This window comes from Pantherophis guttatus, chromosome 3 (assembly GCF_059756535.1).
Source record: "Pantherophis guttatus breed Tessera chromosome 3, ASM5975653v1, whole genome shotgun sequence".
Taxonomy (NCBI): Eukaryota; Metazoa; Chordata; class Lepidosauria; order Squamata; family Colubridae; genus Pantherophis; species Pantherophis guttatus.
In genome coordinates, this window is record NC_142065.1 from 74,204,256 (window position 1) to 74,222,148 (window position 17,893).

The window sequence follows — 17,893 nt, forward strand, 5'->3', positions numbered from 1 at the left end:
CTTCAAATGGTCACTAAATGACCATAAATGCAAGTCGAGGATTACTTGTAAAATGATTAGAAAGAAGACACTCGCAGGAGTCTCCTTGGCAACTTTAAGCCTGGCGGACTTCAAATCCCAGAATTCCCTAGCCAGCAAAGCTGCTCCAAAGCATTTTAAGCAAGTGATAAATCTTGATCAGTCAGCATTTTTCCCTGGCAAATCAGGGGAAGATTTAACTTTGACAAGCTTAGCTGATTTGGTGGAAAAGCAGGAACAATAAGTAACTTTTGCTTGAACAGAGGGCCATAAAGATGAATGTCCTGATGAGAATCTGCATGCATTTCCACTCAGCTACCTCAGCTTGTTTCTTAAGAGCAAATCAAGCAAACTAGGGCATAATGGCCTACCCTTTGGGGACATTCACCACAGTGATCTCAACATGCGGATCATAATTTGTACACGAATGAGACTCCATCCTGTGCTTTATGAGTTTTGCACAGGAAGAAAACAATTGTTTACTTTTCTATGATGGAAATTGGCTTTTTGCATTGGTCCATGCAACACTTGGAAATCATTTTCTTACTTCCTGTTTTCTCTTAGAATTTGTTGAACAATTTGGACACTGTAAGAAAAATGATCAGTGATGTAATTGAAAGTACTGTCTTAAGAACAATCTCAATACTATTTTTTTTTTTAAAAAAATGTAATTATTCCATTTTGGAATAAACAATGTCATGCAAAGCACTGAAAGGAGTGAGAAGATAGTGTGCAACCGTCCTCCCCTCAAGACAAGATAAAAAGAAAAGTAATATATGGAACTAAACCAACTTTATACTAGCACTTGTAAGAAAACTCCCGGAAAGTGGGGTGAGGATGGGCAGGGACTCTTTTAAAACATGACAATTGAAGAGGAAATGCATGTTTCAATCTCATCTGGTAAACCCATTAGTCCTTCAATTAAACAATCTACAAGTTCAGGCAATTCACAATTAATGAATTCACTACTGAATTCTCTTGTAATGAATGCGCTAGTAAACTGGGATGTTGCTCATTTAATTTTTAAAATTCTGAGTAAACCTGATTAACATTGGAATCTTCCTGTTCTGATTTGCATTTTGTGGTTTAGGGGCTTGGCATCATACCTCTGTGTACTATTCTATCTTTGCAAACTCTCCTTGTTTTTACTACCTCCCTACTGCATGGTCTTTTGTTTATAAAACTTCAAAACTTTCTTTTTGAGGATCTCACTGGTTTCTTTCAACCACCATTGTCTTCTCTTGACCCAGTCATTATTTCTTCTTTGTTTTGTAATTTGATCTTTATTCACTCCTACCATATGAGCAAACCATACCCATGTGCATTTCCTATACTGGTACTTTATATATTTACTTTTATTCATTATTATTTTCTGCTCCTCCTCCCTTCTTTCTCCCTTCTTCTTCTCCCTCTTTTTCTTCTTTGCACATTCCTTAAGTATCCATTACAACTGCATGCAATTTAGATTATGTTTTTCTGACAGATCCAATTCTTACATACTTTATATATCTACTTTTATTCATTATTATTTCCTGCTCCTCTCCTCTTCCCTTCTTTCTCCCTTCTTCTTCCTTTTTTCTCTTCTTCACACATTCCTTAAGTATCCATTACAACTGCATGCAATTTAGATCGTGTTTTTTTTTGACATATCCAACTCTTAATTCTATATAACAAAATGATGAGAACTTATACACAACCAGCTTTTCCTTTCAACAAACATTCATTCCTTACAGCAGATCATGTGCTACCAACTAATATTCTACCAGCATTGGCAAGTCTTAATTTTTTTTCCCATTCATTTTTCAGTTTTTACTAAACTTTTATTAGGCATACAAATGAATTTACTTCATCTGCCTAATATGCATTATATGATTGTATGATCTGGAAATGTTCAAATGTTTTCCTGTCAAACACAACTACCTTGATCTTTGATACATTATTTTTGAGCCCTATAATTATTGCTCATTGTGTCATGCAAACTATCTGAAGTTTATTGCAAAGCATTCTCATTCTGTGCCAACAACACAGTATTGTTTTCACAGAAAAGCAAATGCACATTCACATACTCCCAGTCAACATGCTACCACAAACATTTCCTATATATTTATCCATACATATCTTAAATGATTATAAATCCATCACATTTCCTTGTTCTATTTCCTACTAATACTGAATGACTGTGGAAGCAAATTACATCATATTTTAACAGTTGTCCAGTTATACCATCAATACTTGTTGCTCTACCATTTTTCAATATACTCCCAGCATTTATTACTTCCTTTTCATCAGTGGTTTCTTGAATCCTAATATTTATTGCCTTCATTTCAGTTTCGCTCATTGACATATCAATATCACTCCTGTACAAAGTCTAAAATACTCCTTCCAGCATTCTCTCACTTCAGCTTCATTGCAAATCAATTCATCATTTTTACTTTAAAGTCCATTCACTATGCTGGAAGCATCTGGTTTAGCAATTTTCACCCACCTCCAAGCCAATTTTTTATTTCCATGAAAATTGCTTGGTATTTTCTCTTCCTATTTTAATATTAGCCAATCACTGCTCTCTTTGACTGCATTCTTGGCAACAATCTTTTTTCCTTTTACACAACCATACAATCTCTCTTTCTCATCTATTGTAGTGATTATTCTCTTATATGCGGTTTTCTTCATCTGTAGTTTCTTTCAAATTCCACCAAACATTATTTTTCATATTTCTCATGCATTTCTGTGGCACTTGGATAGATAAAGGGATAAAGATATATAAATACAATTTCTTCTGTCTCAAGCATATTGCATATATTGTTTTATTACATCCATTTTCCATTCAGGCAACAGGAGTAACCATAAAATATATTCCAAACAGGAATAAGCAAACAGGAATGTGCAAGGGTTAATATATAAGTATAAATGGGTTGTTATAGATATGTATGGAAGCACAAATAACTGAAGAAAGTCATATGTTCTGCTCCAGTGAATGGTGCAGCAGTGGGTTTCACATTATGTTACTACTGGTTCACCCCATGCGCGCACACTTGCTTCATACGTGCGTGTGCCTGATTTCTGCGCCTGCAGCCAGCCTTCCATGCATGTGTTTTGTGCATGTGCCTCCCGTGCATGCGCCCAGCCTCAAAACGTGCCTAAATAGGATTGCATAGAGCTGGGGCGGATGGGCGGATGGGCGGGGTGGGCCCAACCGCGATTTCCGCTACCAGTTTGAGCGAACCGATCTAAACCGGCTGAATACCACCTCTGGAATGGTGCTAATGGAAGAACCAGATTACAGTTTTGATAAATATTCTACAATTTTATGAATGAATCTGGTTCAGGGGAAACATTTTGCTAGGCAACATGAATAAATGGTTGGGAATAAGACCCGAAAGGGCAGAAAAAAAATGATTGGGTCATTTGTAGATTACACAATGAACGAGAGTGATGATTTCTGTCAAATATTTGGTATTGCCAGCCGCATGACCACGGAGACGTCTTCAGACTGCGCTGGCTCTTTGGCTTAGAAACGGAGATGAGTACCACCCCTAGAGCCAGAAACCACTAGCACACATGTGCGAGGGAGCCTTTACCTTTACCTTACAATAAATAAAGTAGAATAAACTCATTTAGCTATGTTTCCTGGAAGACCTCATATGCCCAGATGGGTGCATAGATATTGACCTCTGCTATCTATCCTTTCTTTGGTCAGGGATAAAACTTTTGTGTAAGTCTTTAGTAAGACAGTGGGTTACCTGATTTAATAGCATTTGTGCCATATGCAATATTGTCTGCTAAAAGTAAAGAGACTTTGGGCATATTTTGGCCAGCCATAATTGAAATTCCATTTTACTCCAGGTATGCTCACACTATTAGATGCAAGGAGGATCTGTAATCTAGAGACCAACAAAGCATTTGCCTGCATCCCGTGAACTTGTATTAATATTAATACATACTGATACAAAGTATGTACTGGCACTACACATACTAATACACACTGAGATTGCATACTAATGGCGATAAAATATTTAAATTGAGAAATAACGCTGACCATAGAAGATTGACAGGATCTATCTTGCTCATGTGAACTTTCAATGCTTCCCATTTCTTATCAAGGATATACATATTTGGTTCCTTTATGCCTCTATTAATAAATATTTTATTTGTCGAAAATGCATTAGAAAAAAAACGTGAATTAATATATCTCAAGTTTTTAGTGTCAAAGCAGTACTGACTGCAGATCAATGAATATATGTAGAGAGCAATGTATTTGCTCTTCTTTGCAGTCCATTTTGGAATAGAAAAAGAGATTTTGAAACAAGCAATAATTATCTGCCTGACTTAAAATCACAGAGAATGGAATACACATCTCAGGCAGTGTTCAGTGATGGCATAAAAAGAGAAAGAAATTTTGCTGGTGGCATTTCCATCCTATTATTAAATAGTTATGCCAACAAATGAGTTGATTCATTTTATCTCCCTTCACCATTTTGCACTTATTTTATTTTCTTAACTGCCCTCTTTCAATTAGACATATATATAGAAGTGCAGGAAAAAGAAACAAATATGATAAGGGTTCTGGAAGTTAAACCATATGATGAACAGTTGCGGGAACTAGGTATGTCTAACGAAGAGAAGGAGTAGGGATGAAATGATAGCAGTCTTCCAGTATTTGAGGGGTTGTCGCAGAGAAGCAAAGCACTTGAGGACAGGACAGGGAGTAACAGGTGGAAGATTATTAAAGAGATCCAACCTAGAATTAAGAAGAAATTTCCTGGCACTGAGAGGAATTAATTAATGGGACAGTTTGTCTCCAGAAATTATGGGTACTTCAACATTGGAGGTTTTCAAAAAGAGACTGGACAATCATTTGTTCTAAATGGTAAAGAGTCTTCTGCTTGAGCAGGGGCTAGATTAGAAGACTTCCAAGGTCCCTTCCAACTCTTTTATTCTATTTTCTATCCATCTATTTATCTGAATACCATATGGAACAATGTTAGTTTTCTAATAATTGTATTATATCATAACTGGACTACTTATTTTGAGCAATCTTGCACAGGATTGAAGTAATGTGCAAATAATTGAGGTTCAGAGGGTTTAGGTCAAAAGTTATTTGATTGCCTTTGAATCAAATTTACTTTTTTGGATTCAATCATCAAATCACTTGCCTCCAAATTAATCCAATGACTCTATGGCTGGGTATCTTATTTGCAGAAAGGTCCTTTTCTAAATTGAATTTACTTTCCAAATCAGTCTGACTTCCTTAAATTATCTGATTTGGAAACCCAGGATAGTTCAGAAATCCAAATTGAATCAGTGAGCCAAATTGATCCAAATTGAACTGACATTTGGATTGGTGATGTATTGATATGCACAGCCGAGGTTTCTTATCATCTCAGGATACCTTTCTTGTATCCATTGAACTTCCAACCTGCTGACCTTTCTTCTTTTAAATGCACGACGAGTATGCTTCAGAAACAAGTCTACGAAGCTTCTTTCATGCTCTATCTTAATAGTTCCACAATTCTTTCTATTGGCCTTTCCTTTTCACTTGCTCATCCCCTATAATTCTGCTTCTTTCATGTCACAATTTCTTTCATCAAAATTCCCTTTGGCAGACTTTTATCTCTAGTATGCTGTTGTTGCTTCTTCCTGTTTTGCTCTTTTTAAATCTACTTTTGTGCATGCTGCAGTTTTCTCCAGCTATCCTTTTTGCATTACAATCAGAGCTGCAATTAGACAAGTGAGCTACTTACCTTAAGCAGCAGATTCTGACTGAGGATAAAAAGATGCTGAAAACGATAATTTTATGTAGACTTTACTCGGTGCCCTCTAAATTAAACCCATTGTTGGCTTTTGCATTATAATCATTCATAAGCTAACTAAAATAAAAAAGATATTTTTTGATCCAATCTAAAAGTCACCATGGCCCCTGATACTCATAGATATAACTGCTATTAGTAGTGGATCAGAGATCTTTGGTGGGTACTTATTCATGCATAGAATCCATATAACCTGATTCCAGATCTTTAGATCCTCTACTCCCCAATTGCTTCCAAGTCTCATGCAAAATTGACTGACTGGTTTTTTCCGCCATCTTCCTTTCCAACAGCCTCTGCAGCTGGAATGTGATCTCTGTGCCATTATTTCAAACTCAGGTCAGATGACAGAACAGAAAGTAGGATCTGAAATTGACCAAGCTTCCTGTACATGGAGAATGAATAATGCTCCCACCAAGGGCTATGAAGAAGACGTTGGAAAAAGGACAACAATAAGAGTTGTCTCCCATACTAGTGTCCCTCTTTTGCTGAAGAATGCAGACTACTTTTTCAAGGAAACCAATAGTACAATTTATGTCATCTGGGGACCTTTCCGAAATATGAGAAAAGATGGAAGCGGCATTGTATATAATATGCTGAAGAAGACTGTGGACAGTTATCCTGAGGCCAAAATCTATGTGACCACTGAAAAACGCATGAGCTACTGTGATGAGATATTTAAAAAGGAAACTGGGAAAGATCGGTAAGTCCTGCATTGCAGACCAAAATAATTATTTCACCAATTTAATAAGAAAGTGCTTTGTTGGGTTTTTTATTTATACATGTCACTAATAAATCAAACTCTCAAATTAGTGTTTTTAAAAGATACACTCTTTTGGCTGGTGTTATTGCACTTCATTAGAAAAAGTCCTGTCCATTATCTTCTAATTGTCATTTTGTTTCTTTTTGGCTAAGATCCTCAATCATATATGTTAATACAAAGGATTTTAATACTGTATGTTTACTTCACTCCATTTGCTTAAGGTGCCAATTTCCATGCTTTAAAATTTGTAGGCAGGATAGCTTCATACTTAAGTGTTTAGGTTGGTACTGTCAAATGATATATGACTATTGTAGTTGGCCATATACAGAAAGAAACACAAGAGAAAAATACGTTATTAGTGTACTGCTTGTTAGAGGTTTTATGAATTTTCAAGCCTTTTGGTGTTTTTATAAGCATCGAATGATAATGTATCCCAAGGTAGATACTGTAGACTATTATTATGTTCTATTTAGCTCCAGATGTTTGTATCAAAACTGCTTTGTAAAATTTGAAGAGCAAAAAATAGGTTAAACAATTAGTTGGGCATTTAAGAGAGCACCGTTGTGGTCAGTTACAAAGAGAAAGCAGAAATCTCTTAGGCCTATTTTGTGGAACAAACTACACAAGATCCAAAAATTGAAGTAATACAACCCAGGTGTTATTTAAACAAAATGTAATGAAATTAAAATGGCTTAGGTAGAGATTGTTTTTTTTTCTGGTCATGAAGAGAAAGGTGAGAAGGAAAAAAAATGGATTTTGAAGCCTTTTCTGCAACTTTTTGAATAAATGTTGTATGTCTTTGTATGCTCCCAAAGGAACTATATTTGAAAAGACAAAATGTGCTTAATAAAGCTTTTTTTTACAAAATATCACTAGATTACACAGCACTATACAGAGTATAAGAAATTGCTACACCGTAAATTGATCATGTGAAGGTCAATAGTGGGCAACAGCAGAAAAGAAAGGAAGTATAGCTCAGGGAAGACAAGAATTTTGAAGTAGAACTGACAATAAATTCATACATTCATTGACTGGAAAAATATTTTTTACAGTATGGATTTGTATGTTGCATGAATATTAAGGCAGGAAAACTGTTAACATATAGCCCTATTAAGCAAACGGTGGGAGTTGTAACTGGTATTTTCTTACCTCATACACTCTAATTCAGTAGTTCTCAACCTGTGATCTGCAGACCTCTGGCAGGGCCACGATGACATCACAGGCCCCACCAGTGGCCTGTGATGGGGTCCACAAAGGCTTGAAGAAATGTTATGATTTAAATCTTGAGTTAAGTCTTATTGGTCCATGATCATAAAAAGGGATCCATGGTGAAGAAAAGGTTGAAAACCACTGTTCTAGTCAATGTAGAGATGCATAGAAAAAGTCTTCTATTTTTATATATAGCTTTCTATAAAACCCAGCAAACTCTGTTAACACTGTCTTATACCTGGAGCAGAGATATAGCATTAGTCTTCCATTGTATTATTCCTCTGTACCTCTGAAGCAGACTGATAATAGCACTTAGACTTATATACTACTTCACAGTGCTTTACAGCCCTCTCTAAGTGGTTTACAGAATGAGCATATTGCTCCCAACAATCTGGTTCCTCATTTTACCGACCTCAAAAGATGGAAGATTGAGTCAACCTTGAGTCCATGAGATTCAAACTCCTGGCAGTTGACAGAATTAGCCTGCAATACTGCATTCCAACCACTGCGCCACCACACCCCATTTCGATATGAAAGAGTTGAACACCTAGTACAGTTTAGAGTAGAGTAGGACTCCAATGTATAAATTTTAGATCAAAATTTTAGATCAAAATACAAGGCAGTCATTGTGGACCATGTTGACACTTCTGTCATGTTCCATATGTTGCTGTCTCAGTCTTGGCTCCACGGAGACACCAGAGTCATATAGAGAAGTTTATTCTGTTTGTGAGCCATTTGCTGAACTGTCAAATAGTAACTGAGCTCCATGTGTGAAGAAAATGACCACATATATCTTGCCAAACCATTAAACATTTGTTCACTCTTGATTTTTCTCCCTTAGTTCCTGTTTTGTTAGAAAAGCGAGATTTTTTTGCTTCCTCAGATAAATAACTTTTCTTTCATTAGGGTGGTATTAAACAACACTCTGACTTTGCAGCAAAATTAGGAGGAAGCCAAATGCTGCTCATAGGACATACAAATGCACAGCTTGTGCTGGAAATGGAAATTTTGGGAGGCTTATTCTTAAAATATTAACTGTGGAAATGCTGTACATGGCTAATGTGTGATAATAGTCTAACAAAGTAACAAAGTTCTAGCTTGTTGAGCCATTATCAGGCATTTGATGGTTCTGCAGAGTAATATGAGCCTGGAAAACGAAATGCTTCTGTCATTACAGTATCTATATTGTATGTTTCTCAGAGATACTTAAGAGGCATGTACTATAGCCTCTTAAGGCTAGTACATGCCAGAGATACTTAAGAGGCATGTACTATAGTCACTTCTATAATGCAAAATGTATCAGAATTTAGAATTTATTAATTATATTTACATATGCTGATAAAAGAACCCAAACTAGCATTTTTAACAATCCAATAATAACAATTTTTTTAGGATTGATGGCAAAATATTATCAAAGTTCCTACACTGCCATTCATTCATTCATTCATTTATTTGTCAGTCATCAAGTACAAGGAAACAAGTAACAGTATAAACACAGACATGGACACATGAAAAAAATTTGGCACAAATAAAAGGATATAAATAAGCAAAATCGCCATAAACACGTAAAATGAGTACATATAAATGGGAACAGTAGGACAGGAACGGTAGGCACGCTGGTGCACTTATGCACGCCCCCTTAGGGACCTCTTAAGAAACATGAAAGATCCACGGTAGACAGTTTAAGGTAAAAGGTATGGGGGTTAGAGAGACTAACAACATGATCAGGTAGAGTGTTCCAGATATTTACTACTCTATTGCAGAAGTCATATATCATACGATCAAGATTAGAGCGAATTACATTGAGTTTGAATCTATTGATAGCCCTTGTGTTATTACGGTTGAAGTTAAAGTACTCATTAACAGGTAGGACGTTACGGTAAATAATCTTGTGTACTAAGCTTAGGTCGGAATATAGTTCAAGGCTATCCAGGCCTAAAATTTCAAGCCTGGAAATTACTCCTCACTGCATCCTGCCACCCTGTATTATCTATTATTTTTCATTCATTGATGTTGAATGCAATATATGGGAAGCCTAACAATAAAAATTAATTTATTCACATTATATTTTAACTGGTTTGTTTTACTGGTGGGATAAGATGTCCATCTGATCATTTCAGAATGGATCATAGTTTGGAAAGATTTCTCCATGCACACAACTCAAGACTATTGTCCATTGCTTCTCTGTCTCTCTCTCTCTCTGTCTCTCTTTCTCTCTCTCTCTCTCTCTCACACACACACACACACACACACACACACACACAGAGAGAGAGAGAGAGAGAGAGAGAGAGAGAGAGAGAGAGAGAGAGAGAGAGAGAGAGAGAGAGAGAGAGTCACAAAGGTCCTTTACCATTAATTAACTCTCCAGGCTCCCAAACACCTCTCATTTTTATCTTAACCAAGTAAAAAATAGATTTTATAAACAGGCTGCTAAAAATTGTGATTGGTCTCATTTCCATCTTGATATGCCTGTGAAGGCAAGTTTATTCTTTATGGAGACTTTAATTAGTAAGGTACTTTAAGTCACTGCGAATTCTCCTTTTCTGTATTATTGTTGCGCATAAAAAAAATTATACTGTGGCAGAAAGACTTTCATACTAATGTGTTTTTAGTTTGTACAGTCTTGAAGGTGCTCAAAAGCTGACAGCTTCTTCCAGTATTTCATTAGCATCATTCGGAGCAGTGTTAAGATGAAAGGAGAATTTAAGCTATATGTGAAGGGATGCCAGCTAGTAACAAAATGTGAAAAAAAGATTTCCCTCCTTTTTGGAGTGTTTACCTGAATTCTGATGTGCAGTTTTGTTTCCCTGATGTTTTAAAATGTAATAGAAATTCTTACAGCATCATTTAATTAGTAATAGCTAGGGGGGCAAAAATCTTTGTAGATTGCATTGAAAGAAAAAGAGTTCATTTCAGCCTAGTAAAATGCATGGAGAGAAACTCTAGAGAGCATTTAATTAGCTGGCACCAAAGTTGTTCCATCTTCAGGGATCTCTAAAATTAATGAAGGTTAGAATCAAAGAGATCAATGCACCATATACTGTAGCCTTATCAGATAATAGTGTAGAAAGGGGGAGTGGTTTAAATGGAAGGTTCAGCTTTCAACTATTTACAAACAAGTCATTTTCATAGAAATGATGCTGAAAATATCACTAAACAATGCTGCTATCAGTTAGGTTCAACCAGAGCCAACCTGAAATTTGTCTTCCTATAATTGTTTATCCTGCAGTTTACAACTTGACTATGTAGTCCCTAAAACAATTAGTGTGTCCTCTCATGGCCAACTCCTTGACTAGTGGGTCTCTATTCTATTCAGCTATTTCCACAGGTTACATATTACAAAATGTGATTGTCGCCTGATCTCAAAGATAGTATTCCTACTAATAACTTGGCACAACTTCCTGATCTGATGCACTGTGGATGTGTTAACACTTCTTCAACTCCCCAGTTCCCAACCATATGCTTTAATATACCATAGTTGCAGATATGCTCATTCTGAGTGCAGATCTCTATCATAGCAAATACACATTGCTTTACACAGACTTAGGAACTGTCCTTGTTTTATCTGAATTTTTTAACATAACTTTGAAATGCAGGGTTCTTGGAACACTTGAAACCGCTGTTCTGAGCTTGGCGTATTCTGAACTCAGAAAATTTTGCAGTACTTGGCTTGATTTTATTATTCTATTTTATTTTATTTTATATTATTATATCACTGTGATGGCGAACCTATGGCACGTGTGCCAGAGGTGGCACGCAAAGCACTCTCTGTCGCCAGCTGCTCTTCTGGTTTCCGGTGTGCCAGCCAGCTGGTCTTCATGGGTCCTGGAGCACCTGAAAATGGCCAAAAATCAGGCTGTTTTGGGGGCATTTCCAGGCCTTTTTTGGGCTGTTTTGGGGGCCTTTTTCTGGCCGTTTGGGGGGCCATTTTCTGGGCCGTTTTCAGGCTGTTTTTCGGGCCATTTTCAGACTGGCATGCACATGCCAACCAGCTGGTCTTAAGGTTTCCAGTGCTCCGGCACGCGCACATGTTGCACGTTCTGGTTTGGGCACTCGGTGCCGAAAAGGTTCACCATCACTGTTATATCATATCATATCATATTATTATATTATGTTTTTGAGTCAGTATTGAGTCCTGAAGACTGCCTGGACAAGTCCTAAAAGTTTTCTTGGCAGGATTTCAGAAATGTTTTGCCATTGCCTGCTTCCTAGGACTGAGAGAGACTGACTTGATTCCAAATCAACCAGTTGACTTCATGCGTAAGGCGGGACTAGAACTCACAGTCTCTCAATTTCTAGACTGATGCTTTCCCCACTATACTAAACTGGCTCTCAACAGCTCTGTTAGTAACCTTTCTGTTACAAGTTGAAAATTATGTACAAATGATGCCAGAATATTAATCTGATGGAAGATCTTTTATATATGGAATTCCAATTTGGCTTATGATTTGGTGGGTATTTTATAAATTGCTTTTATTAAAAAGCCAGTCTGTGTTTCAGATACTTTGGACTAATTGGTTTGATCCAGGCCTTACAGAAGATATTCCAAAGATATATTTAAGTTCTTTAGTTTTTAACATAAGTTATTTTCTATTTTTTGATTGAAATTTATAATGCATTCATCCTAATGCTTTTTTAATGTGAATATTTTATGTGAAATAGTTTAATCCCATTATCATAAATTCCAGTAGACCAACTATTCTATGATTTCTGTCCTTTTCATTCACGAACATCCATTTTAGCTTCAATTTTTCCAGAAGTGGGAGTAATATTTATTTTTTCTGGAATCGGAATATTTCAAGAAGAAACACATTTGCAGGGAAATATTAGTATGCTAGTAACACATACTCTTTATTCTCTACCTTTGGAAACCAACTTATGGCTAAGTTATCTAATTTAAATATTTAGTATTTTATTAGGTCCTAAGGCAAAAAAATGCTTGTGAGTTTTATAGGATAGTGTTCTTACTTGTATCCTTAATAAATGTGCCGGAAAGTGTAGCATACTTGGATTTGAAAATATGTTTTATCATGCGAGGTAAATAAATATTTTTTTGCTGTTCATTGACTTCATCAGGTTTCAAGGACTTGGCCTCATGAAACCTGGTTAGTTACTGTATATTGGCATAATGGGTTTACTACTGCAACAATTCATATATGGCCATATGACTAAAGTAATTCAGCAAATAAAATTATTTAGTTCAAATGTCTATGGAGATTCTCAGTCATCCAGGTCATGGCTGCCCAAAGGTGCTTTTTCAAGAGGCAACTGGCCTTTCTAGTTTTTCTTTGAAGACATTTTGCTTCTCATCCAAGAAGCGTCTTCAGCTCTTTGTTTTGTTCAAAGTAATCTTTATTGAGATTCATTTTCCAATCAGTTGTGAGTCTGAGTGTTACTGAGAGTAGGTCTGGTATAGGTGTATCATATTTATCTCACTTTTCAACCTCATTTCTATCTTGCATTTCAGGTTGGTAGGTCATGATCTTGAGTTCAGGTGCTAACCAGATTCATATCTACTTAGTTCTGCATGAAGACTCCTTTGAAAGTCTTCTGATTGAGCTTTGTCTGCCTTTTCAGAACCAATCTTTTCCAAAGTACAACCCTCAGAATTCCCGGGCAGTATGCTTATTAGGCTCATTAGAATTTTTTTTTTTTAAGTGCCAAGTTGAGGAAGTCTACCATAACAATCTGTAATTCTCCAAATTTTGCTTAGCATTATATTCTTTCTTCCAAGATAAACTACATCAACTTTATGCCTCAAAATGTAAAACCATTTCATCAGTGTTTTTCCGGAGATCAGATCATATTCCTTAGTAAAGTTGATTTCATCTTAAAGGTATTTTGATCTTTTTAATAATATACCTGTATGTGTATAAATCCAGGGTACGTGGTGGCTCAGTGGCTAAGACACTGAGCTTGTCAATCGAAACAGTTCAGCGGTTCAAATCCCTAATGCTATGTAATGGGGTGAGCTCCCGTTACTTGTCCCAGCTTCTGCCAACTTAGCAGTTTGTAAGCACATAAAAAATGCAAGTAGAAAAATAGGGACCACCTTTGGTGGGAAGGTAACAGTGTTCCATGTGCCTTTGGCGTTTAGTCATGCTGGCCACATGATCACAGAGATGTCTTCAGACAGCACTGGCTCTTCGGCTTTAAAACAGAGATGAGAATCGCCCCCTAGAGTCGGGAACGACTAGCACATATGTGCAAGGGGAATCTTTACCTTTACCTTTACCTTTATCTTTACCTTATGTGTATAAATGCTTCCTAGTAGATGTGTATATTAGAAGGAATAATACAGGTTCAGCCACTGGTATAGAATTTTGAAAAAGTCACCTTTTGGAGTGGTAATGTTGAACTTTGTTGCACATCTCCCTTTACTCCAAATAAAATTCTGTTTTGAATAGTTCGTATTTTTGTGTGTGAGAACATGCACTTCATTACATTCATCATTTATCCAAATTCCAGACTTGATGTATCCAGAAACTTCTGAATATTTTCCCAAGATACTTCCTTAATGGTTTTGTTCATCATCATTAATGGAATGACTAATTGCCCAATTGTCTGAGAAGTGTCTTTCATTGATGAGAAAATACAAAAGCACAACAAATTAATGAATTAAATAGATTTTTTTTCATTCTCTAAATAAGCAGTTTTAAGTGTTTTAAATGCTACATAGTATGGGAAGATCTAATGCTAATGCTAAAATGCATCCTCTAAAATTCTGAGATGCTTGCAATAAGTCAGATAGTTTTTGGTGGTTTGTGTGTGTTGGGATAGATATCAATGTGCGAGTCCATTTGGGGTAAGCAAATAAAGGATTGGATGTCATCATCTTGTCTTTGAGTTTGAGCCTGATGATCAGGAATTCTTTCCTGATTATTTCCACTACAAGTCAGGAATTAACTAATGAATTTAGCAGTGGTCCTTCTAAAGTTCTAAACTTAATCCTCCTAGTTTATTATTAAGTGTTTTAATGTTTCTTTATAAAGCCATTCTTAATGAATAAACACATTTATTTTTATTAGCTGAGAACTCTGGTTTGTTTTGTTTTTTTTACATTCTAGGAAATGAATATAGTTTGGAGCAACTTTATGAAAATCATGGCTCTTAGTGCACAGATAATGGAACAGCCAGTTAATTTAGATTTGATTTATATTTTTATAATCAAAATATCTGAGAATATTTGGATTGTATGATATTGTGTTTGTTTGCCTTTTACCTATAAGTAAGTCCACTGAACAAAGTGCAGTGTTTTTCTGAGTATAGATTCGTGGGGTTATATTAATGTGAAGCAATTTACATACTTTTATTATCTTTTCTTCAGTTTTTTGTTTAATCAAGCCGGGGATATCACTTTGGATAAAATCTAAATTTGTATCTGCAAAAATTGACAAGTGCTGTAGAATGTTCTATAAAAAGAGAACTGCTTATGGGACTAGGTTATGGGCTACATCCATTCGTTTTTATATTTTATAGCTGAAAAATGGCTGTGTACTTACTCTGTTCAATTCTCAAGTCACTGAATTACTACATTAAAAGGGGTATTTGCTTCTACTACGTTATATTTATATTCAGTAGAATTCCACTTGTGCTAAAAGAAGATAATTAAGCCTCTTCTAGATCTTGAAACTCAGGTTCAAAGGATGTTTCTCTGGAATAGCTCATGATATTCCAGAGATAACAGAGGAAAGTAAATTGGGGGGAAAATATCTCTGTCATGTTCTGACATTTGCAGAAAGCCAGATTTTAGATCAAACCAACAGGGTGGTGTTTTGTTTTGGTTTTTTTTGCCTATTGCTTCTTTGTTAATATTTATAATTTCATGGTTGAGGCACCCATCTTTTTCATAGCATGATGCCAATCAATCAGAAACATAAATTGAGCGCATTTTCCTCATAGGATGAACAGCCAGTTTGGTAGTGAAAATAGTCCTGTTGGAGCAGGCCCATATTAATCAGTTTCTCACAGTCGCCAGCCGGATGACTCTTACTTTATATTCTCTAATGGTTGTAAGTGGTATGCAGAGAATTGTTTTCCCAAATTGAGGCCATATTATCCTGGCCTATCACTACCTACCCCTAACTTAAAATCATTTATGAAAAAGGGTAAACATCTCACAAATCACTATGGAGCTTGTTATCTGTCTCCATTGACAAAATTGTCCACTTTTTTGAACTCTGTTTTATGTTTTTAACTATGACTTAGCCCATAACAGCAGAAGAATCTTTGATGAAATTCTCAAAAGCTTGTTCAAAGTCCAAGTATCTGAATTTACCTTTGCAGAATCCAAAGTGATTTCTCTTAGCAAGGCCTATTCCTCTCTGAGTTTGGTGATATTCCTATGAGCTACAATTTCTGGGACGTCCTCGGTGTCTTATGTTTAAAAGCTAGTTTAATGTTGGCTATTTTCTGATCTTCTAGTAGAACTGAGGGACAAGTTATATAATTTTATTAAGAGGTCAGCAATTTTGTGTTCTTAAAGAACTCTCAGACAGATGCCATCAGGACCAGTTCTTTGCTCCTGTGTAATCTTTCAAGTTTTTCTCTTGCAACTTTAATTTACTTTAATTGTCCCAGTTGTCTCCTTGAGAAAATTAGTACAGACTCAGGTATTTGTACTTTGTTCCCTGCAATAATTCAATAATATAAAGAATTCACTTGGTTTCTGCATCTCATATTCTTCTTGATCATTCCTTTCAAACTGTTCCCCATCTAAAGGCCCAATGTTTTTCTTGCCAGTTTGAATAAATTTAAATTTTCTTAATGTTGGTTTGTTTGTTTCATCAACCTTGCACTTTTTATGTACTTGTTTTTGTTCTATCAATCATGTGAATCAGGCTGGATGCCAATAAAAGGAAAATTAAGGAGATTTAAGAGTATGAGAAATGTTTTGTAACCTGGATACATGATGTATCTAGAGCAGGGCTAAGCTACTGTAACTTATTATTGCAGTCATCTGCAAGAATTGTGCATCTTCCTGAAAACAACATTCCCTTTATATACCACCATCCTCAGAGAGCAACTCACTTCTGCTTCAGCAATATCCAAATTTTAAATATGCATGGAAATTAGAATTTCCATGTTAATCTTTTTCTGGTAGAACATAACACTAGCACTAGCACTTAGACTTATATATTGCTTCAGAGTGCTTTACAGCCTGCTCTGAGCAGTTTACAGTTAGCATATTGCCCGGAAGAATCTGGGTCGTCGTTTGACCAACCTCGGAAGGAGGCTGAGTCAACCTTGAACCGGTGAGAATCAAACTGCTGGCAGTCGGCAGAATTAGCCTGCAATACTGCATTCTAACCACTGCGTCACCACACAACATACCAGAGAAAGCAGATTCTTTCAGGATAGTCTTCACAATAAATTGAACCACTAGCATTTCCTACTTCTCTTTCTCTTCTTATTTGTCAAAAGTAAACATGCTTGTTGTTTTCTTCAACAATGCTGGTGACTAGTGTAGAATAAAATTATTATTGTTGACATTATAAGTGCATAGGCAAGTCCATCATGTTTATTTTCAAAAGGCATTACTATTTTTTTTTAAAATTTGATTTATATGCCACCCTTCTCCGGAGACTCAGGACAGCTTACAATGTGCTCAGCAATAGCTTTCATCCTTTTGTATATTTATACAAAGTCAGCTTATTGCCCCCACAACTGGGTCCTCAATTTACCTACCTTAGAAAGGATGGAAGGCTGAGTCAACCTTGAGCCTTGGCGAGATTCGAACCTGCAGTAATTGCAGGCAGCTGGTCTTAATAACCAGCTTAATAACAGGGTGCCTTAGACCACTGTACTACCAAGGCTCTTGGTATTTTTATCGATTTTCAGAATTATTATTTTTTTCTTTTATAAAAATACAAGTTTATCTATTTAATCTGCAGTATCTCTATTGTAGTGCAAAAAAAATGGCAATTTGGGGAAGCATTTGGCAATGTGCACATTTTAAGGGGCATTTTCTCTGCAATCACAAATAAAGAAGTTTAAACATTTTATTACAGAAAAAGCAACTCCCCCCCCCACCAAAAAAAGTAGTTATGTAAGTTAATGCAACAGCAACACATTTGTTTGACCAAGTGAAAATTCACAG

At 36.1% G+C, this 17,893-nt stretch overlaps 1 protein-coding gene across 3 annotated transcripts in view; it reads left to right on the forward strand.

Moving 5' to 3' along the window:
* Window positions 1–17,893, forward strand: part of ST6GALNAC3 (ST6 N-acetylgalactosaminide alpha-2,6-sialyltransferase 3) — a 366,227-nt gene that overhangs the window by 225,148 nt on the left and 123,186 nt on the right. For all 3 annotated transcript variants that reach the window (XM_087889834.1, XM_087889835.1, XM_034437020.3), the window contains one exon: window positions 6,116–6,525. In XM_087889834.1, coding sequence (XP_087745960.1) covers window positions 6,116–6,525 — 410 coding nt within the window. The remainder of the gene's footprint in view (window positions 1–6,115; window positions 6,526–17,893) is intronic.